The sequence below is a fragment of the Ochotona curzoniae genome, unplaced genomic scaffold (assembly GCF_017591425.1).
Source record: "Ochotona curzoniae isolate NIBS_2020 unplaced genomic scaffold, NIBS_Ocur_1.0 contig_605, whole genome shotgun sequence".
Taxonomy (NCBI): domain Eukaryota; kingdom Metazoa; phylum Chordata; class Mammalia; order Lagomorpha; family Ochotonidae; genus Ochotona; species Ochotona curzoniae.
Window position 1 is genome coordinate 3,444,288 of NW_024466491.1, and position 21,592 is coordinate 3,465,879.

A 21,592-nucleotide genomic window follows, 5' to 3' on the forward strand; every position below is an offset into this window, starting at 1 on the left:
CGTGCCCGTCAGGGGGTGCCCGCGCATTGGCAGGACACTGTCCAGCCGGGAGGCCACACCGCGTGACCCTGACCGGCCTTCTCCCCACGGAGGGCTGGGGGGACCTTCCTGGCGCCGGCAGGAAACGGGGGGGCGCTTTAAGGCCTCGTGAGGGGACATCAGTACCTTCGGCTGAACGCGGACAAAGTGGGACTGAATATAGTGCAACAGTACACAGAATCATAACAAACCTGCTAAGAACAAAATCAGACAGCAAAATTATCATAGAAACATTTTTCCAAAAAGAGAAAACATTGCATTGAGTTAGATGGCGCTTCCCGGGCGGCAGGGAGGGCGGGGGTCCGGGCCCTCTCGGCGGGGGCCCTGAGCAGCACACCCAGGTCCACGCAAGCCCACAGCACGTGGGTGTCCTTGGTGGTGACCATGAAGAGGTCACGTATTTGCAGGGGGTGGGGAAGGGGGGAAAAGGGGGTGAGCTCCTGCCAGGCCGGCAGCTCTGAGGCATGGGGGGGCAGTACGGTGCTGGGGCAGTTGGGGGAGCTGCCTGAGGGGCTGTTCTTGGCACACGAGTGGAGTGGCTGTGGCACCGGCCCCTCCTTGGCCGCTGGGGACACACCTTTGCTGCAGGCCATGGGGGGCCCAGATGGTGACCCTGAACGTGGGCAGGTCCTGCCCGGAGCTGAGGGAGCGTGGGGCTTCGTTGTGCAGGCTGCCCTGGTCGTCATCTGCTCCCTGCTGGCCTTGAGGACCTGGCCAGGGACATGGCAACAGTGGACGCTTCCCCAGCATTCTTTGGCGCGCGGGGCGAGGGTGGCTTGCTCAAGTCCCCTTTGCAATCCTGGTGAGGGGGCTGCACGGAGGAGGCAGCGGCCAAGGCAGGGACCACAAGGGGCATCCCGCCCGCCCCCTGTCCCCTCGCCCTGAGGATGACCTCTGCAACCACCTCTCTTCTAGAACATTCTCTCAGCCCTTGCTGGCTGGAGTGGCCCTAGAGTCAGGGCAGACATGGCGTCACCCAGGAGCTGCTCAGCGGGCAGGCGGGCGGGCAGGCGAGCGGGCAGCGGGGCCGGTGGAGTCCAGGCTCACAGGGCGGACCGGCGCCAGCTTCCGGAAGCCCGCGGAAGGCGCCCACGGTCCTGCTAGATGCCCTGAAGGGGATGGCTTGGGTCACTGCGCTCCCGTTTCACGAGGGGCTCGCCCAGGCCGTGGGCATCGCCATCCGCCTCACTGCTGCGCTCATCGCTCGTGTCGTCTGCGGGACAGGGCGCGGGGGTGGGGAGCGGACCATCAGCACGCGGCCAAGGCGTGTGGGAACCCTGGCCTGCGCGGCCCGGTCAGCCCCTGGCCCTGGCTGCCCAGGCCTGCCATGTCTTTGCCCTTACAGCCCCCACTTTATCCCCGGGAACTTCCCTGACTGGCTTGTGCTGGGTGAGGGACGGGGCTGGGCCAGGGTGGAGTGGGCATTGGGGGTGTCCCCTCGACGGCCTCACACACACCTACCTTTGTCCAGCAGCGTCAGCGACAGGGAGGCGAGATCGTTGAACTGCAAGAGGAAGGTGTGGTCAGGGGTGCCCCTCATGACACCTGCAGGGGGCCGTGCTGAAGTGCTGGGTCAGGGCACAGCAGCTGGATCCCTGGGAGGGGGCATGGCCAGCAGGGCATCAGGGCGCCCTGCAGCCAGTGCTAGGCCCCCCACACACCCCCTTCCCACAGATTCTAGAAGGCTCCAATGACCAGCGTGAGCTCCGGCAAGAGCTGAGTCCCAGACACGAGTCCTGGAAGCCACTCCTGACGCCCAGGGACAGCACAGGAGCCGGAAACGCATGTAAGAAGAGAAGGCCATGTGCAGACACTCCGGGCAGCCCTGGTGGCCAGTGGCGGGGCCACGCCATGCCACACCGTGTGGGGTCCCAGGGATGTGGCACGCTCTCCTTCTGCGAGACCCTGATGCATGTGATGGGGTGTGGCACCGCTGTGGCGTGCAGCGACCCTGAAGATGTTACACCCCATGTGGGAGGTGTGTGACTCCCCTCGACCCCGATGGGAAATGCCCAGAACAGACGGGCCCACAGCCACAGGGAAGGGGGAATTCGGGGTCGCCAGGTGGGCTTCCCTTTTGAGGCGAATGTTCTAGAACTACACAGTGTATCCGTGTCGTGAAACGGGCCACCTGCCACTGTGTAATGGTGCGTTGCAGGGGGAGGGCCTCACCTCGCCCATGACGGCGATGGGCGTCTCGCCCGTGGCCTGCGCCACGCGGTGCTCCACCAGGTAGAACATGTACTCATCATAGAGCAGCCGGATGAGGTGGAAGGAGCCGAAGCTGGCAGCGCTGCGCAGGGTCAGGTCCCGGATCACCATGGAGCTGCAGGGGTGCAGGGGGTGGGGGGACACAGGCAGGGTCAGGGCCTGGATCTCCATGGAGCTGCAGGGGTGCAGGGGTTGGGGGGGCACAGGCAGGGTCAGGGCCTGGATCACCATGGAGCTGCAGGGGTGCAGGGGAGGGGACACAGGCAGGGTCAGGTCCTGGATCACCATGGAGCTGCAGGGGTGCAGGGGAGGGGACACAGGCAGGGTCAGGTCCTGGATCACCATGGAGCTGCAGGGGTGCAGGGGAGGGGACACAGGCCAGGGACTCTGGGGAGGTGGACAGCACAGCACACCAACATCCCCGCCCCCAAGGGGGCGCTCACACCCGTCCCATGCCATGCCAGGTGGCCACCGTCTGCCGGGCCCTCCGCTGGCTCACCCAGGCAGCGCTTAGGGGACAGGACAAGTGGACAAGTACATGGACAGCCAGGTGACCTGGTCACAGCACCTCGCGACAGGTGCAGACCCAGGCCAGGAGGCTGTGCATGACAGCCTCATGGCGGTGTGGGAAGGGACATCCAGCTGTGATGGGGGGCATAGGTGGAGAAGTCCTCGGGCAGCGAGGCCAGGCTGGGAATGGGCAGGGAGGAGCACACCAGCAGGTCTGCCTAGCCTAAGGAGGTCAACAGATTGAGCCCCCCACCCCATCTGGCAGCTTCTCCCTTCCCCCTGCCCCCACCTGGAACGCACCTGTAGAAGGACCATTTGAGCAGGAACTGCCGGGCGGCCTTGGGGAAGCTGGGGCTGCCTGCGTGCTGCCTGAGCACCTGCGTGACCACGCCGTCCAGCCAGCTGGCCCACTGATCCAGCGAACTCTGCTGCTGTAACGTCAGCTTGAAGTCCTGCTCCAGCCGCTGCACCACGCCCTCCTCGCACTGGCACACCCAGGACGCCTGCTCCTGTGCGGGGAGCAAGGGGTGCTTGGTGAGCGCAGCAGGAAGCGAGGCCCCAGGGGAGCGTGTCACCTACTGTGCACCGGGGCCCAACAGCCACGGACCCCGCAGGCCTTGCGGCTTTGCGCCCCGGGGAGTCACCTGCACGTTGGCGAAGTCCACGCGGTTGAGGTCGCTGAGCATCTGGTTGATCTGCGCCGTGTTCTGCAGCACGGCGCGCGCCGCCTGCGCCAGGTGGTTGAGGGACGTGTAACGCCGCAGGGTCTGCGCGAAGGCGCTCACCACGCCCACCTGTAACGGGACGCGGGGCTCAGCCTGGTGCACCAGGCAGGGGAGCGCGCGTCGGACAGTGGGACAGTGCCGCCAGAGCGGAGCGCGCGTCCCCCGTGGCCACTCCTTTTTGGAGGCGCGGATCCCACCGCCCTGGAGCAAGGCGAGGCCGTGCGCAGTGTCTGCTTGGATGTGGGCGATCCTCCAGGACCGCGCCCTCACACAGGCCTGTTTGCTTTTATTTCCTAAAATGTATTTATTGGAAAGGTAAGCTGACAGAGACAGATTAAACTGCTGCTCTCCCCGGCCATTAGCAGGGAGCTGCAGCCAGTGCCCACGTGGCACGCTGGCGCAGCAGGCGGACGCTGAACACACTGTGCTGCAGCGCAGCCCCGACCTCAGGCACCTTCCTTCAGCTGCTCTCTGGAGCTGCAAGGCTGGGCTGGCATCTGAGCTGGTACCCGAGAACCTCGCAGCCAGCACCCTGGGGCGGCGGGGCAGCAGGGAAGGGGTGGGGAGTTCCTGCTGCCCCACAACGGCCCTGCCGCCCACGTGAGAAACCCAGATTGGCATGGCCCACCCTCCACTGTGGTGGGCATCCACGCCATCCATGAATGGCAACCTTCCTTGTGTTGCTATCTGCCCTCCTGCTGCTAGTCAAAGAAATAAATGTGGGAAAGCCTAGCGAAACACAACAGCTCGCTCAGCTAACCCTCCACCTTCAAGCACTGGGATCCCATATGGGCACCAGTTCATGTCCCGGCAGCTCCCCTTCCCATCCAGCTCCCTGCCTGTGGCCTGGGAAAGCAGTGGAGGACGGCCCAAAGCCTTGGGACCCTGCACCCGCGTGGGAGACCCTGAAGAAGCTCCTGGCTCCTGGCTTCAGATTGGTTCAACTCCAGCCATTGCAGCCACTTGGGGAGTGAACCAACAGATGGAAGATCTTTCCGTCTCTCCTTTTCTCTGAATATCTGCTTTTCCAATAAAAATGGATAAATGTTAAAAAAAAAAAAAAAACTGGATGGCCCAAGTATTTGCATCCCTGCTGCTCACGTGGGAGACCCGTAAGGAGCTCAGGCACCTGGCTTCTTTTTTTGCCCCTGGCCCCGCCCTGCCTTTCAAATAAATAAATAAATCTTTGAAAAGATGGCCACAAAGACAGCAGGCTCACACACAGACAGCATGTCCCCATCTGATGTTCTGACGCGAGGATAGGGAGAGCTTAGAAAGCAGGTGGCGTTTCCGGTCCTTTGGCCACTGCCCGCAGCCTGCTCCCCTCTCCATCACCCTCCTGCGTCCCCTGCCCCTTCCCTGGCCCACCCCACCCCAGCTGCATCACCTTGGTTTGGATGACGCGTTGGGGAAAGTCGCTCATGGCATTGGTGAGCCAGCCCTCCAAGCTCTTGGCAAAATTCCGGATGGCTTGAGTCAGGGTACCTGGGAGAAACACGCACCGGGGCGTTCACCACGGTCGGGGCACTGACTAGCAGCTGCGACCGGAGTGGCAGCCAGGGCCGCCAGGACAGCGCCCACTACAACCGGCCCTGGCCCGAGGGCTCCTTCTCTTTCCTTCCAGGGGCACAGCCAAACGTGCTTGCCCAGCGTGCCTGGGGCCACCACAGGACACCAGGGCACCAAGTCCCGACTGTCACGAGGCACCCCACAGTGCAGGGCTCCTGGCACAGGGAAGGCTGGGGAGGTGGCCTGGGAAGGGCGAGCCATGGGCCCTGTTGATGGTTCCGGGTTGGCCCCCTTCCGTAAGAGGCTGCAACTATGCCCCTAGACGAGAATGGATTTCACGCAATGTTCCCCAGTGATTCTGGGGTGGGAGAGCGAACGGCAGGTGCCAACCTCGGCACCAGGGTGTCAGCACTGACTTCAGAGCTGTTACCGGGCCACCATCCTGCATGCCCTGAAAGGAACCTTCCAGGAGGATGGCTCAACTGGCTAATCCTCCACCTTCAGGAGCCGGGATCCCATATGGGCACCGGTTCATATCCCGGCTCCTTCAGTTCCCATCCTGCTCCCTGCTTTTGGCCTAGGAAAGCAGTCAAGGATGACCCACAGCTTTGGGACCCTGTACTGACATGGGAGACCCCGAAGAGGCTCCAGGGTTTTGGATCGGCTCAGCTCCAGCCTTTGTGGCCACTTGGGGGAGTGAACCAGTGGAGAGATCTTTCTCTCCTTCTCTCTAAATCTCGGAGACACAGTCAGGGGTGTGTGGGCGTGGCCGGGACATGGCTTGGCATGGTCCACATCCTTGCTGAGGCCCACCCTGCAGGACATGGTCAGGGGCATGGGCGTGGGCATAGCCGGGGCGTGGCTTGGCACCGGGCGCGCTTACTGGGGACGGGCCTCAGCACGTCAGGGATGAGGATCTCCACCAGGGCCTGGTACAGGATGTGGTCACAGCTCCGCATCCACTTGAGGATGGGTTCGCACTTGCACAGGGACACCAGCTTGTCCTTGGAGAGCGTGGCGCCCTCGGGCTCCTCGTCGCTGCGGGTGGAGGGGGGCTGGTCAGCCTGGCCAGGCCACAGGACTCCCGGCCCCTGGGCACACTTAGCTCTGACACACGCGTGAGCATGAGTGCACCTGTCCCGCCCCTCCCCAGCCGTAGCTGCGTGTGTCACCGCTAGAACCTCTGAGACCCTCTGCACCGACAGAGCCCTGGGAAGCCTGGAGCCACACACACGTGCGAGCAGGTGGCTCCCAGGGCACAGCACCTGCATGCCGGGGGCTGCAATGGGGTGAGGGCGGTTGGTCACCTGGCAGGCAGTGAGGCGGGGCCGTCGCTGGCGGGGCCCTTAGAATTCCAGAAGGCAAGCCACAGCTTTTCAATGTAGTGAAACTGTAGGTTCATGACCACGTCCAGGGTCGCCTGGTGGCGAGAACATTGGTCATGCGGATGGACGGACGGGAGGCGGGGGACGGCGGGGTCTTTGAGGTCCCAGGGGAAGGGTGAGGTGGTGGCAGGTGCGGGGAGCCCGGGACGGACGCGGCTCCCGCCGCCTGCATGCGGTCACCTCGCAGTGCCGCCGGTAGGCCAGCTGGAGGGCCTTGACGTCACGCAGCGTGATGCTCTCCTGTAGCAGGGCGCCGCCCAGATCGGGCACTGGGAATTCAGGGAAGACATGGGAGACGTCTGTAGGAGGAAAGCGGACAATCGGGAACGGGGCTCCGGGCCGGGCCACCTGCCTGCCCCGTCATTACGGCGCCTGCGCCCCACTCGTGCTGGCTCCATTCTGATGCCAGCTCCCTGCTGACACGCGCCTTGGGAGGTGGCAAGTGATGGCTCAGGTCCTTGGGCCCCTGTGTCCGCGTGCAAGACCCGGATAGAGCTGTGCCCACATCCTGGCTTTGGCCTGGCCCAGCCCTGGCTGGGGCAACACTGGGGGAGGGAACCAGCAGGTTAACATTTTTTGTGTGTTGCTCTCAATGACGGAAGCAGGGTTCTTGGGGTAACGGGATGTGGAATGGAGGCTCCAGTGTTGGGGATACTCCCTGTTGCCCTGTGACCAGTGGCCCCAGGCTGGTCTCCCAACTTTTCCACGTGGCTGGGTAGTGTTACAGCTCTGTGCAGGATCCTGGAGCTGGCCCAGTCGCTGGGAGAGGACTGGCAGTGGGCAGATAGGGTGGGGGATGTGGCTCTGCCAGGCTCAGCAATTGACAAAATGACGTGGAAGCCCCCCAGTGTCGCAGGGTCCCCCAGAGGGACCAGGCACATGCTAAGATGCAGCTGGCTGCCTTGTGCCAGGACCCAGGGAGGGAGTGCCCACCTGGCTCTGGGCACCAAAGAGGGCAAGCCCAGGATGGGGGCTGGATTCCACAAGCCCCTCTGCCACTGCTTCCTCGAAGTCATGCTGCATGTTCCCATGCTGGCGTAGGCATATTGCTAAGTCTCAGAAACATAGCTTATCTAGAACTTTCTTCCTATTTGTAGCAGAATCACTTCCTTGCACTTGAAAAGCAGAGGCAGATGGACAGAGAAGCGAGACAGATCTTCCATGAGTCCGTCCCTCAATGGCCACAGCAGCCAGGGCCGGGAAGCCAGGAGCCCAGAGCTCCATCCGGGTCTCCCACACGGACGCAGGGCCCCAGGTGCTGGAGCCGTCCGTCACTGCTCTGCATTCCCACAGAGCTGGAACTGGAAATGCGGCCAGAACATGCACGCACCCAGGTGCTCCGATGTGGCATCCCAAGCACTGCTCACCCCCCTGTGCCGACTGCCCAGGCGTGAGTGCCCGAGGGTGGCATGGCCCGGCATGCTCGCGGGGGTGGGGCCACACAACTCACCTATGTACTGCTGGTGGTGCTGGCTGTGGGCGGCTGTGGCCTGCTCAGGCGTGCTGTGTAGGCTGCTGTGAGAGCTGCTGTCCCCCAGGCTGTCCGTCTTCTGGGTGGGTCGATACCTGGGTGGGGGCACACACGTCTACACGAGGCTCGCACAATGGCTCCTAGGCTACCCTGAGACCATGGGGCTGAGTAGGCTTCAACTTGGGGTGTGTGTGTGCCATTTTTCCTCAGCCGTGCCCCAATACACATGCCTCAGGCGGGGCCATCGCCACCACTTTGAGAAAGCATGTGCCTCAGGGCGCAGAGCTACCACCACTGTCCCCCTCCGGATGGTCCCATCTGTCCCTGGGAACTGCCCACAGCCCCTGTCCCTGGAAGCCCCCTGGCGGGTCCTGCAGTGTTTTGTCCTTTTGTGTTGGGCTCACATCCTAGAGTCCATCCCTGCTGTAGGAGGTGTCAGCATTTCCTTGCTTGGAGAGGCTCAGCGCGTCCCGTGCTTACCCCTCACCACCCACCTACCATTAGTGCTTCCACTCATCCACTCATTCATCCATCCACCACCCACTCCATCCATCCATCCACCCATCCATCCATCCATCCATCCTTCCACGCATCCATCCATCCATCCACCCATCCATCCATCCATCCATCCACCCATCCATCCATCCATCCACCCATTCATCCATCCGTCCATCCATCCATCCATCCATCCATCCACTCACCCCATCCAGCCAGCCGGCCATCCACCCATCCATCCATCTACCCATCTGCCCAATCACTCACTCTTCCATCCACCAGCCCTGCATCCACCTGCATGCTCTGTGCTGCTCGTGGAGGGGTTGTATCCGCAGAGCTCTGTCCTCAGGTGTTTCCCTGTGGGAACGTCCCCGGGCACTTACACAGACGGCTGTGACATCACTAGGCACTGTGACCTGCCAGGGACCATAACGTGGCAACCCTCATTGCTTTGCTGCGTGGAGGGACTGTGGCTGATTCCGGATGCAGGCCACTGAGGGATGGACAGGGATCTGAACTGCGGAGCGCGGGGTGGGGAGGGCTCTGTACACACCCTCTCTCCCCACCGTTACCTTTCCTCAGCCCTGGCAGGCCACCCACCTGGGTTTCTGGTGCGTGGGCTGTTGTCGCATGGCCATGTACTGGGTATCCTCCTGCAGCCGGTTCAGGGGCGAGTCTGGCTTTAGCCGGATGCCGTAGTAATGATACTTGGAGTTGCCCCTGGAAAGCCAGCAGCCCAGTGTCAGCTTCCACCCAGCCCCTGCCAAGGGACGTGTCCTCGGGGCCAGGGGCACGTGCTTCCGCTGGCCCCTGTCTCTGGCCACTCTGCTCCTGCTGGACGCAGGGACCAATGCTGACGGGGGATTTAACACCTCCACTGTGGTAGCTCGGTCAAGCCTCTGACAGGTCCTGCGGTGAGAAGCCAGCCTAGGCGGCCTCCTGGTGGTGTTAACCTGGTGGGGAAACCTCAGGGAAAGGCCTCTGCCTTGGTCTAGCCGAGTGGCTGCTGGGACTAGCGCAGTTCCCACAAGCTGGCCACAGGGGGGCGCACTGGCCCCTCTGAGAGCAGGTGGCGCCCTGCTGGTGCCAAGCCCTGGGCAGCAGGGCAGTGGGGCTTAATCACCCCTGACACAGAGGCTGGGTGACCTGTGCCCCGGGGATGCCCTCTCCATAGGGCACGGGGGACCCTGTTCTCTTGCCCCCATGGCCGTGGTGTTTGCAGCTTCCCACTGGAGCACCTCCACTTCTGTTCCCACCCCCACTTCCGTTTCACTTCTCTTCTACTGCACAGCCGGTCACTGGAGCCTGGTTGGCCCCAGGTCGGTGCCACGGCGAGCACATCCTGCTGCCAGCCCGGGGCCTCCCTCCAGCTGTGGGTGTGCAGGGGGGCACTGCAGCAGTAGGCCTGTCCCTTGGTGGCTACTGGCCACACAGCAGCTGAGGGGACCAGGCAGAGTTCAAGGCATCAAGCGTCTGCAGACCCCAGGGGCTGGCCCTGTGGCGCAGTGGGCTCAGCCACAGCCTGCAACCCAGTAGCCCCTGTCAGAGCACTGGTTCGAGTCCCGGCTGCTCTGCTTCCGACTTGGCTCCCTGCTGACGCACTTGGCAGGGAGGTGGAAGATGGCCCGGGTACTAGGGTCCCGGCCACCCACATGGGATACCCAAAGGAGCTCCTGGCTCCTGGCTTCACTTCCTCCCTCCCCTGGACGTTGGGGTCACTGGGGTGTGAGCCCGTGAACAGAGGATCGGCCTCTTTCTCTCTTTTCATCGCTGCGCCTTTCAAATAGAGAAAATAAAATTTAAACCAAAAACCCAGGATATGCCAAGGACTACATTTTTAAAAAAACCTGACTGCGGAAACTCCCAAACCTCCTTCCCCCGCCACCACCACCACCGTCACCGGCTTCGAATGCAGAGAGCAGAGCCACGGCCAAGGTGGCCGCTCTCTCCGAGGGGCTCCGAGGTCACCAGCCACGCCTGGAGGACACCCAGGAGGAGGAGGGGGGAGGCCGTGGCCCCACGGCTTCCAGAAAGTTCTGTCTGTTGGGGTCCGTGCAGTAGATGTGGGGGACACGAGGGGGTGAAGAGTGTTGTTCCATTGCAGGCAGGGCCGCAAGGAACTTCCCGCTGTTTGGCAGGGCCCGCCGGGCGGACGTCTCTACAACCACCTGAATGCAGCTCCACCTCTTGCGTGGACACCGGACCGCCCCGCGGAAGAACTCTAATCCATCCAGGCACTGTTCGCTACGGCGAGGCTGGCCTTTTGCTCAGGGTGAGCTTGGGGGTTAATGTCGGTGATAGCGTCTTGCAAAAGGGCCCTCTGTTATTCCTACTGTCTTGGCTGTCCCCGTTGAGCCTGTGCTAATCAAGGGATGTAGATTTAGGCTTTCATCCTTTCCTCATTCTTTAGATTCCCTTCTTTGTGATACAAGATTGAGTTGTAGGATAAGAATTGTAGCAGGAACTTCTAGGTACTGTTAGCAGGAACTTCTAGGTACTGTTTCTAGGTAAAACTATGGCAGAATTACTCTTAGAAATTCCCAACTTGACCGTGACGTAAAAAGTCTGAGCCAGAGTTGGACTGATTTTGTATAAATAAAGCGGCCCGCATTGTCCATTATGATCACGAAATCCTAGTGGTCCGTCTCTTTCTTTCTTCTTTGCGCCTCATCCACGTGCCCTGCCCGAGTTCCGAACTCAGCTGGAGCTGGACTCTGGCATCTGTCTGTGAGTGAGCAGGAGAGAAGACGGGTGCAGCGGGGTCCCCCGGCTTACCCACCTGGTCCCCAGGCGCCGCGTGCGCAGGCCCATGAACACGGAGCGGATGAGCTTGCCGAAGGACGCGGCGTTGACCGGGTCGAGCTTGTGTTCCTGGCAGTGCCGGAGGTAGTGGTTGTACAAGGAGCTTCGGGGCAGGCTCACACCTTCTGCTGTCTCATAGTTATCCAACAGCCACTGCAGCTGGGCAGAGACAGACGCCAGTGAGTGCATAAAAAAAAACAAAAACAAACAAACAAACAAACAAAAAACACGCCTGCGGGTCCAGCCCAGTAGCCTAACAGGCTAAAGTCCTTGCCTTGCAAGTGGCTTGCAAGTTTATGGGCACCAGTTCTAATCCCAGCGGCCCATCCAGCTCTCTGCCTGTGGCCTGGGAAAGCAGTGGAGGACGGCCCAAAGCCTTGGGACCCTGCACCCGCGTGGGAGACCTGGAAGAGGCTCCTGGCTCCTGGCTTCGGATCAGCTCCGGCCATTGAGGTCACTTGGGGGAGTGAAACATCGGACGAAAGGTCTTCCTCTCTGTCTCTCCTCTTTGCGTATCTGACTTTCCAATAAAAAGAACTTCAAACTTAATACTCCATTTTAACTTTGCAGGTTTAGAGAGAGATGCAGTGAAGACAGAGCACATTTTTGCAGCTCCCAATGTCACCACAGCACCTGCATCCAGATTGGACAGGGAACTGCCCAAACTTGGCAGGGAGAAAACAAGCAGCCTTAGTTTAAAAAAAAGAAAAAATGAGCACCCACTAGCATGCAGTGAGGTGGCAAGGCGGGAACGGGACCCCTTAGCACCTGCTGTCGAGGGGATCCGCTTGCGGGAGCCCACGCCTGCCAGAGCGGCCAAGACCACGGGCTCGGCCACAGCTGAGCAGCCAGGATGCCCAGGCGCTGCCAGGGAAGGTGGGCGGCCCCAGCCCGGCGAGTGCCCCGTAGGCACTTACAAGGACCACCTCCGCGCACACGGCCGGCTGCCCAGGCCCCCCACTCCACCTTGTCACGGCTGCCGGGACTGCAAAGCCTAAACCCTCAAGCTGGACACACAGCGCCAGACGACCAGGCAAGGCAGAACGCACCTGCGGGGCCTGCCACCCAGGCACCAGCCCAGTCCTGAAGCCAGACTTGGGGGGCACAAACCACAGAAGGCACAGACCGAACTGAGGGGTGCTGGGGAGGGAGTTAGGGGTCGTGGAGAGGGACCACTTGTGTCCAAACCCTCCAGGACCATGCACCAGACACCTACCGTGGCTGGTGAGGAGCGGGCCGTGTGGGCCAGCGAGTGCCTCGCGCCGTCCATGCCCCCGTGGATGAGGTAGGCTCCTGCGCTGGAGACGATGGGGCTGCCCCCGACGTCCATGGTGAGGCCCACCATGCTGTGAGGAGGCACGGTCGGCGGGGAGGAAGCCACGGTCACCTGGGCGCCGCTGGGGGCCTCGAAGTAGGGCGCGGCGCTGCTCGGGGCATAGAGCTGAGGCTCGGGGTTGTAGGCATAGGCGGTGCGACTATGGGGGGAGGGAGAGAGAGGTCAGGGGTCCTTGGCCAAGGACGCCCGGCAGGTGGAGGGGGGAGACATCCACAACGCACGTACAGGGCTCCGTTGGTGTACACGGCGTCGCCCCCTTCCACGTAGTGGACCTGCGCGGGGTACACCTGCTGGACCGGCTGCACCTGCAATGACACAGCGGCTCCGGGTCTCAGCTGCCCGTGCGCGCCCCCTCGTCCACCCTGCCCCTGGTTACCCTGTGTCCTCGATAACCCCGAGGGCAGCCTGCGCGCACCTCGGCAGAGACGCCGGCGGAGGGCGTCCACGCGCCGGCTGCCGCCCCTGTCCACTGCACCTGACCGTGGGGACCACCGCCCTGGCATGTCCCGAGGGGAGCAGGGGCCGCAGCTGTGGATGAGCACGCGAGGGGAGCCGGGGCGGACTGGCCGCAGGCGTGAGCAAAGGGCCAGCAGGCCACCGCAGGCCCCTCACCCCCCTGTCCTGTTGTGGCACGGTGCGCTGAGCCGCCACCTGAGCCACCTGCATCCCATGCTGGAGGACAGGTTCCACTCCAGGCTGCTCTGTTTCTGCTCCAGCTCCCTGGCCAATGCTCAGCGGGGACCCCCTGGGCCCCTGCCACCCACGGGGGACACCGGGACGGAGCTCCTGGTTCCTGCTTGATTCACCCAGCCCTGTCTACTGAGGTCAGTTGGGGAGTTGATCCAGCAGACACAAGATCTGTCTGTCCCTCTTGCAAATAGAAAACTCTTTAAATGTATAAGTAACTATCCATCACGTGACACACCCGGGACACGGGCCTCCCTGGAGCAGGGGCCCCTGGGAGACAGGGGGTACCATGACCGGCCTGAGTGTGCCCACCCGTCTTTGAAGGCACCCAGCCTTGTCCACGCCTCTTTAGCGCCGTGTTGGCAGAGACAAGGGGCCGTGCCAGAGGCTGCCTGACCCACGAAGCCAAGACGGACATGGCCAGCTCCAGGGAAAGCTTGAAGCTCGCTCTGAAACACCCCCGGGGATGGCCTGGGTCCCGTGTGCTTCTAGAACTTTCTTGCAGGGCAGTTAGCTCACAGCAGGAAGCTCCTTGATGACACACCCCTTTTGCTGCCCAGGGATTGGGGCTGGGGAGTGGGTGTTGTTCCTGCCAGGGAAATCCCGCCACCCCCTCCCCACCTGTGCTGCCCCCAGCACACACTGGTGGGAACTGCCAGAGCTTCCAGAAGCTTCTGGGGGTGTGTGTAGTGTGGTGTGTGTGTATGGGGGGGGGCTGCACCCATGAGCTTACCTGCTGTGACACCTGCTGGACCCTGGGGAGGGAGACGGGCTGCATCTGGGCCACTTTGGGCGCGGGGCCGGCCGCTTGCACCAGCACCCTCTGTAAGGCAAGGGGAGGCCGGGCTGTCAGACTTCCCCCCGCCCGCTGCCCCCGGGGCGGCCCCGTTCCTGCTGCGGGAGAAGCTGGCACAGCGACAGTCCTGCCGTGCCCCATGCACGCACGCACACACGACAATGTCCACCAGTGCCCAAGCAGCAGTGCCGGGTGGAGCCTGCAGTGGCAGCGAGGGGACGCTGCTGTCCCTTGCACGGGGGGCGGGTGGGTTGTGGGAGGGGCATCCAAGTGCCGGAGCCAGGGCTCGAACCCAGGCCGCCTGCATCTGGGTGGCCTGGCTGTCCTTGGCCATAGCTCTGTGGCCACTGGGTGACCCTGGCAGGGTAGCCTTGGGACAAGGAGAGCAGTGACAGAGCTGTGGGAGGGCAGTGCGTGAGGGTGCACCGCCCTCCAGTGTCCAGGGCATGTTACTACAGCATGAGAGAAGGCTTGGCCAAGGTGGTGACCATGGGACATCGGGCTGCAAGACCCCCGGGCACCCAGCTCTCGCGAGCGCCCCGCCAGGCACACAGACACGATGGGATGAAGCGACAGGCACAGAGCGGCCATGCTGTGCGAGATGCAGCCAGGAGCACGGACCAGGCCCCGACAAGCCCCGAGACGGTTCCAGAGAGACGCAGACACGGAAAGGTCACATGCCGGGCAGGGCGCTGACAGGAGACGACCAGAACGGGGCCGTCCACGGGACAGGACGTGCACGTGTGGCCAACCAGAGGCTGTGGATGACCACTCAGGGGCCACAAGAATGTTCTGGAACCAGAGAGTGGGGCTGACTGTACAATGGTATGACTCTATGAAAAACCCATCACCCTGCTTTCAAATGGCCGGTTCTGATTGCTGTCCATTTTGCCTCAATTACATGACTGAGCAGTCCACTGCGGGTTTGTGTTCGGGCACGGATGCCGTGCTGGTGGCCATGTGGCCGTGGGAGCTGAAATCTGAGGAGACAGCACTCAATGGGTCAGCTCTGCTTCTCTGGTCAGGTGAGCTGTGCAGGATGGGGTAGGGCCGGGTCCCATGGACAGAAGGCTGCCCTGGGCCACAGCCAGGAGGAGCTGGGGGATCCTGCCGGCTGAATCCACTGGCATGGGAAAGCAGGGTCCACCTGGGCATGAGGGGATGTTGGTGCAAGGGGCCTGGCCAGGACAAGGGGGCATGCAGCAAGGGGCGGGAGGTCTGACCCCTGTGGCTTGGGTTCAAGGGAGCGAGGACATGAATCCGCCCCAGCTTGCTGGCCGCCCTGCCGGCGGAGAGGAGGCGCCAGGAGCTGACCGACCACGCGTTCTGGAGTGAGCGGAGTGCCCGGGGTATATCGGTACATCCATGCCCCTGCTGGAGCTTCCGGTTCTTTCCACGCACTCAGCATCACTTCTCTTTGCATCTTAACATTTACTTCTGGCCTTGCTCAGCCCGTGGCAGAGAATCCGCAGGCAGTGAGGGCCTTCAAGGGGGAGGATTCTCTCCTTTGGGGACAGGCACGTGGCCAGCTGACACCTCCAGCTGTCACGCTGCACACAGCGCATGCGCCCCCCAGGAAGCGGCAGGTGCCGGGTCCCTTGCCACCCAGGTGTGACACCTGGATGCAACCCCTGGCGCTGTAGGCATTTGGGGAGTGAACCAGAGGATGGAAGATCTTCCTTGATTTCTCAGATAAACAAAAATTCAAAACTTCTGTGTTTTAAAGAGAACATACTTCTACGGCCTCCTAGGAGTCCAGGCGACTCCCTGGCCTGTGTGTGTCCAGGAGGGGCTCCAGGGCAGGTGGGTCGGCAGCACACTGTGTGGGGCCTTCTGCGGCAGGGGGCCAGCGAGCGTGTGGGTGCCCGGCACCCCGGGGCAGGCGCGCGGAGTGGCCAGCTCAGCAGGGACGGCTGCTGTTACCTGCGGGGAGGCGGGCGCAGGCTGCGCGGTCGCCGCGGGACGCAGAGCCACGGACGCAGGCGAGTCCGATCCAGCCTCGGAATTCTGCATGCTCTGTTCTAGAGAGAGGCGGAGAGACATTGAGTGGGAGGCGAGCGGGGCGGCAGAGGCGAGCGGGGCGGCGGAGGCGAGCGGGGCGGCGGAGGCGAGCGGGGCGGCAGAGGCGCAGGGGCAGTGGCAGACCACCAATGCTGCTGAGAGCTGCTGGCACGCAGGGCGGCATGCCGGCAGGTGCCCGCATCGTCCACGCGGGCAGCTTGCGTGTTCCACGTGCAGCAGGCATTTGACTCGGCCCTCACGGGTGCCTGGTTTGAGTCCTGCCTCCTCCACTTGCCATCTGGGTCCCAGGCAGGCAGTGGGGTGCCCGGATGGAGAACTCTGGCTGGGTCAGGCGTTTCGGGGAGTGAACCAGCAGAGGGGAGTTTTGCTCCCTGACTCTCTTTCAAATGAAAGGAAAATAAGTAATTTTTTTTTAAAAAAAGATTTTTTTTAAATCAGGAAGGTAGACTTACAGAAGACAGACAGAGCTTCTGTCCCCCTGGTTCACTCCCCAAGCAGCAACAACAGCTGGAGCTGAGCCAATCCAGAGCCAGGAGTCAGGAGCCTCTTGGGGGTCTCCCACGCGGGTGCAGGGTCCCAAGGCTGTGGGCCGTCCTCCACTGCTTTCCCAGGCCACAGGCAGGGAGCTGGACAGGAAGTGGGGCAGCCGGGACTCGAACTGGCGCCTGTATGGGGTACTACACCTGCACACAGGGGATTGGTCAATTGACCTGTCACACTGTCCTTGAAAATAACCAAACATTTTTTTTTTAAAGACAAAAGGATGCACTTGGCATCAGAAGCAGGTGGAGGACGATACAGAACTGCTTCAGATAAATGCAAAGAGGCAGTGTCTTCACTGTGAATCAACAAGCAGCTACTCTGCTCCTGACACACAAGCCTGCGGGGTGCCCCGTGGTCACACAGGCGCGCCCCGCCATGGCTCCTGACGCACAGTGAGGGCCAAACAGCAGTCAGAACCCACTCATAAGCATTCCATATGATTTTGATTTTACAAAGTTGATTTGAAAAACAGAAAGGGAGAGAGACAGAAGGGGGAGAGAGAGCGAGAGAGCCACATTTCATCCACTGGCTCACTCCACGAATCCTGCACCAGCCGGGGCTGGGCCAGGCTGCGGCCAGGAGCCAGGAGCTCCAGCGGGGTCTCCCACGTGGATGCATGGCAGGGGTCCAGGACTTGGGCTGCCCCGCTGCTTTCCCAGGCACCCTAACCGGGAGCTGGATGGGAAGTGACACTGCCTCGTGGCGCGCACAGGCCTCCCAAGTGGTGGTTTAGCCTGTGAGGCCACACTGCCCCTTGCTAGAATGAACAGCGGGAGAAATCTGCCTCCTCTTGACTTTGTAAACTGTCAGCGGATAAGGTGGCCTTTCCTGCAGGCCGCAGGGCATGGGGCTGTGTCCACCCAATGTCCTGAAGGCTGCAGGGCGGGGTCTCTGCCCATCCAGTGTTCTGGGGGCAGCAGGGCGGGGTCTCTGCCCACCCAGTGTTCTGGGGGCAGCAGGGCGGGGGTCTCTGCCCACCCAGTGTCCTGGGGGCAGCAGGGTGGGGGTCTCTGCCCACCCAGTGTCCAGGGGGCAGCAGGGCGGGGGTCTCTGCCCAGGGCACCTGCTGAGCCCCCTATCTTGGCGGCCGGCTGCACTTGCCGTTCTCGCCGCGAGGTGTCGCCAGAGCCGCGCGGGGCCGGCCGGGCTGCCTGGGCCTCGGGCGCCGCCTGGTGGCGACGATAGGTCTGTGCTTGCTTGGCGCGTCTGCAGGCTGCGCGCCCCAGGCACGGGGCAATGGGGGCAATGGGGGCAATGGGGGCCACTAGGGGCAATGGGAACAATGGGGGCAATGGGGCAATGGGGTCCATCGGGGGCAATGGGGCGGTGTGCAGGGGAGTGCTCCCCCTGGCACTGTCCTGGGGCACCCCTGACCCACACAGGCTCGGTGGCACAAGGCAGCAGCCTGGCTGTCCCCCAGGGGTCAGACAAGAGGTCAGCAGGCCAGGGGGAATTCCTGGAGGGCACAGGACGGGAGGAGACAAAGCCACTGAAAGAAGCCGAGATTTCAGCTGCTGGCCACCGCAGCAGCAGGGAACGACCACAGCATCTCCTCACGCCAGGCAGAAACCACGAGCCACAAGAAGAAACCGGGAAACGTAATGGTGCTCAAGACAGTCAAGCACCATGGCTCAACAGGCTAATCCTCTACCTTCAAGAGCTGGATCCCATAGGGGTGCCGGTTCTAATCCCAGCAGCCACGCTTCCCACCCAGCTCCCTGCCTGTGGCCTGGGAAAGCAGTGGAGGACGGCCCAAAGCCTTGGGTCCCTGCACCCGTGTGGGGGAGACCCAGAAGAAGCTCCTGGCTCCTGGCTTTGGATTGGCACAGCACTGGCCATCACTTGGGGAATGAATCATCGGACGCAAGATCTTTCTCTCCGTCTCTCCTCCTCTCTGTATATCTGCCTTTCCAATAAAAATAAAAATAAAATAAATCTTTAAAAAAATATATTTTGGAAAACACACCAAAAGCAAACTTATAATTCCATTTTTTCCCGTGACCTTTCTGAAACACCCTCATGTTTGTCCAAGAGACATGAAAAAGCCATGTCATAAAAACAGTGAATGTTCAGGCTTCCTAGCACATCTACTCCCAGCAGTGTAAGAGTGGACAGCCCAAGGCTTCCCTGGAAGGAGAATGAACGAGAAAGTATAGACTGTGATAATGAGGTTTTAACCTGCGTTGAAATCCCCTAAGCAACTGCTAACAGCGAACAAAAACCAGAAAGGCACAGCCGGGAGCCCGTGTGCTCCATGCAGAACACATCAGCTGCAGCGGAAGATGAGCAAAGAGAAAAGCCGCCGCTAAGGGGGCGGGGCGGGGCGGGAGTGAGCGGCGCGGAGGGCTGGAGAACTTTCTAGGGAGTCAGACGCACACCGTGGAACGGGGTCAAGTGCTGGGGGCAGCTGTTCGGCACTTTAGCCGGCCATGGTCTATACACCAACTATATGCAAAATCGAACTAAATAAAAACCAGGCAGGACGACACGGAGGGAGGGTCCACGCTGACAGGGCGGGTCCAGGCTGACAGCTGCAGAGGAGATGCTGGAATATAGATATATTTGCAATGTCCCCAGCAGCTGGCTGTGGGCTCCCAGGGCAAACATGGCAGGGTTTTTCAGTCTGCTCTTCTTAGAACCTGCTGGTCCCAGCTGGCAGCCTTTGGGGGTGAGGCCAGGCCTTCCAGACAGTGGAGGCTAGACACCGTGAACTCCCCTGCCGGACACTGCAAGGGCAGCAGGTGGCCGTGGCCATGGCCGTGGCTGAGTCCCCTTCCCTGGGAGGTTACACAGGGCCCCCCGAGGACCAGCCTGCAGCGTGGGGTGGCACATGCGCGCCTGTGGTGGGGCGCGTGCCCAGGGCCAAGTGCCTGACTTTTAACCTGAACGTGTCCTGCACTCATTCCTGCCCTGTCTTCCTACTGCTGTTCTGTCCCACAGCTGGGACCCCAGCAGTCTTTTTTTTTGGGGGGGGGCTCCCATCCCTGAACCCTGTTAGCCTGCGGTGACAGGAGCCTCTGACCAGCCAATGAAAAGGAGAGCTGCTGTGACACGCCTGTCACCTCCCACCTCCCCTCGTCGGCCTGGCTGGCTGGACGCTGCTGGACCGGAAGCTCCCCCGGGGCTCCCAAACACCTGCTGTGTGGCTGGCTGTGCGTGCCAGCGGGCCCAGGCCGGGACAGGCGGGGGGGCAAGGCGAGCAGCCCGGGCCAGGCGGTGCCAGCTGGTTTCCGTGGCCAGCACCGGCATCTGGAACCCGCGAGTGGCGCCTTTGACCTTGAAGGCTGAGGACAGAGGGCCCCCCAGGGGACATCGGCTGCGCGGTTTTCCTAAGTGAGGGGGCAGGTCGCAGAGGGGAGAAGGCAGCGCGCTGGCGGACAGGGGGGTGAATGAATGTGCCAGGCGCGGAGGATGGGACCAAGTGTTTACAGGAAAATACTCCATCGCCTAGTTACCAGCCACGTCGGGAAAGGAAATGCAGAAAACGGCCCGCGGACTGCGCTCCAGGCCCGGCTCCTGGTCTCAGCTGACTCACTGCCACCTTGGCCCTGCAGCGCCCGAGGCAGCTGGCCACCTGCCCCCCACGCGCACCCCAGGGACCTCATCAGTGTTTAGACAGGCCCGTGTAACCCTTAGAGGTTACAAGGGCACAGTCAGCAGGGCAGTTTTCTGTACTCTTCCTCTGACTGGCTGGCAGACAGCCTGTGGTGACCACCGATTCGTCCCCCACGGAGAGACCAGCTTCTCCCCTCTGAGCAGGAAGGAACCGCTCAGGGCACAGTGGGAAGTGCTGGCTGCTCCACAGCCCCAGGCTGCCCCAAGCTCCTCTCAGCAACGCTGGCCTCACTCTGGTGGGGGCTGTCAAATCCCACCAGCTGACAGTTTTGATGGGAGGGCCAGAGCTAAGGAGCGAGTGACATCAGAGATTCTGCTGGCCCGTGCGTATGCTTCGGGTGGCCCTGGCTCGGCGGAGGCATCAGGGCGGCAGGGGTGGCGCGCCCACACCCTGGGATCCCTCCAAGGGCACCTGGGGGCCCCACGTCCACCCGAACCCTCCAGAGGATGGTCCCACATCCACCCAGACAGACCCACGTCCACCCAAGCCCTCTGGCTGGCGGCCCCACGTCCACCCAGGAAGTCCCAAGTCTACACAGATAGCCCCGTGTCCACCTGAGCCCCTCTGTTGGGCAGCCCCACATCCACCCAGGAAGCCCCAAGTCTACCTAGGGAGCCCACGTCCACCCGAGCCCTCTGGTGGGCAGTCCTACCGCTCCAACTGAACTTGACCTCTCTCCACTGCAGAGTGATGCCCCTGGGGTCCCGCACTCCCAGTGCCTGGGCATTAGTGCTGGCAGCACCTTCTTGGTCCCTGACCCAGCTCCCCGACACTCCCCACTCTCACAGGACTCCCGGCACCCGCTGCACCTCCAGTTCCCAGCTGTCCCACAGCCCTGTTTATCTGAACGACCCTCAATGTGTGCCAGCAACTCCTAAAGGGAACTTCTTGCCTTGCAAGCGTGCCCTGGCATTGGGTCCTTACGGGTGGTGACTCCAGCAATACCAGCCCCTCTCCACTCCTCCCAGCTTCCACACACGACCGCCCCCTGCTGGACATCCTACACGGAGCCGTACTAAAGGTCTGGCCGTGGGCCTGGCGTGGTAACCTCATGGCTAAAGTCCTCGCCTTGTATGCGCTGGAATCCCATTTGGGAAGCAGTTCGTGTCCTGGCTGCTCCACTTCCCATCCAGCTCCCTGCCTGTGGCCTGGGAAAGCAGTGGAGGACGGCCCAAAGCCTTGGGACCCTGCACCTGCATGGGAGACCTGGAAGAAGCTCCTGGTTCCTGGCTTCAGATTGGCTCAGCTCTAGCTGTTACAGCCACTTGGGGAGTGAACCAGTGGATGGAAGATCTTTCTGTCTCTCCATCTCTCCACAACTGTCTAATAAACAAATTTTAAAATATATATTTATTTATTTATTTATTTGTCTTAGAAAGGCTGAGTTACAGAAAGAAAGAAAGACAGAGAGATCTTCCGTCCACTGGGTCACTCCCCAAACGGCC

The 21,592-nt window shown here is 61.9% G+C and overlaps 1 protein-coding gene across 3 annotated transcripts in view; it reads right to left on the minus strand.

The window, feature by feature from the left end:
- Positions 1-1,034: 1,034 nt before the first annotated feature.
- Positions 1,035-21,592, minus strand: part of RFX2 (regulatory factor X2) — a 42,165-nt gene continuing 21,607 nt past the window's right edge. Inside the window, exons 2-17 of one of the 3 annotated variants that reach the window (XM_040990761.1) lie at positions 15,890-15,987; positions 13,904-13,993; positions 12,709-12,788; positions 12,364-12,622; positions 11,125-11,306; positions 8,946-9,065; positions 7,830-7,945; positions 6,560-6,678; positions 6,302-6,414; positions 5,878-6,032; positions 4,873-4,970; positions 3,405-3,554; positions 3,061-3,269; positions 2,212-2,365; positions 1,501-1,543; positions 1,035-1,252 (exon numbers count right to left, since the gene is read on the minus strand). In XM_040990761.1, coding sequence (XP_040846695.1) covers positions 1,140-1,252; positions 1,501-1,543; positions 2,212-2,365; positions 3,061-3,269; positions 3,405-3,554; positions 4,873-4,970; positions 5,878-6,032; positions 6,302-6,414; positions 6,560-6,678; positions 7,830-7,945; positions 8,946-9,065; positions 11,125-11,306; positions 12,364-12,622; positions 12,709-12,788; positions 13,904-13,993; positions 15,890-15,979 — 2,091 coding nt within the window. In that variant the 5' untranslated portion in view covers positions 15,980-15,987 and the 3' untranslated portion in view covers positions 1,035-1,139. Of the gene's footprint in view, positions 1,253-1,500; positions 1,544-2,211; positions 2,366-3,060; positions 3,270-3,404; positions 3,555-4,872; positions 4,971-5,877; positions 6,033-6,301; positions 6,415-6,559; positions 6,679-7,829; positions 7,946-8,945; positions 9,066-11,124; positions 11,307-12,288; positions 12,623-12,708; positions 12,789-13,903; positions 13,994-15,889; positions 15,988-21,592 lie in introns of those variants that run through there. The other 2 variants (XM_040990762.1, XM_040990760.1) reach the window with 2 other exon arrangements.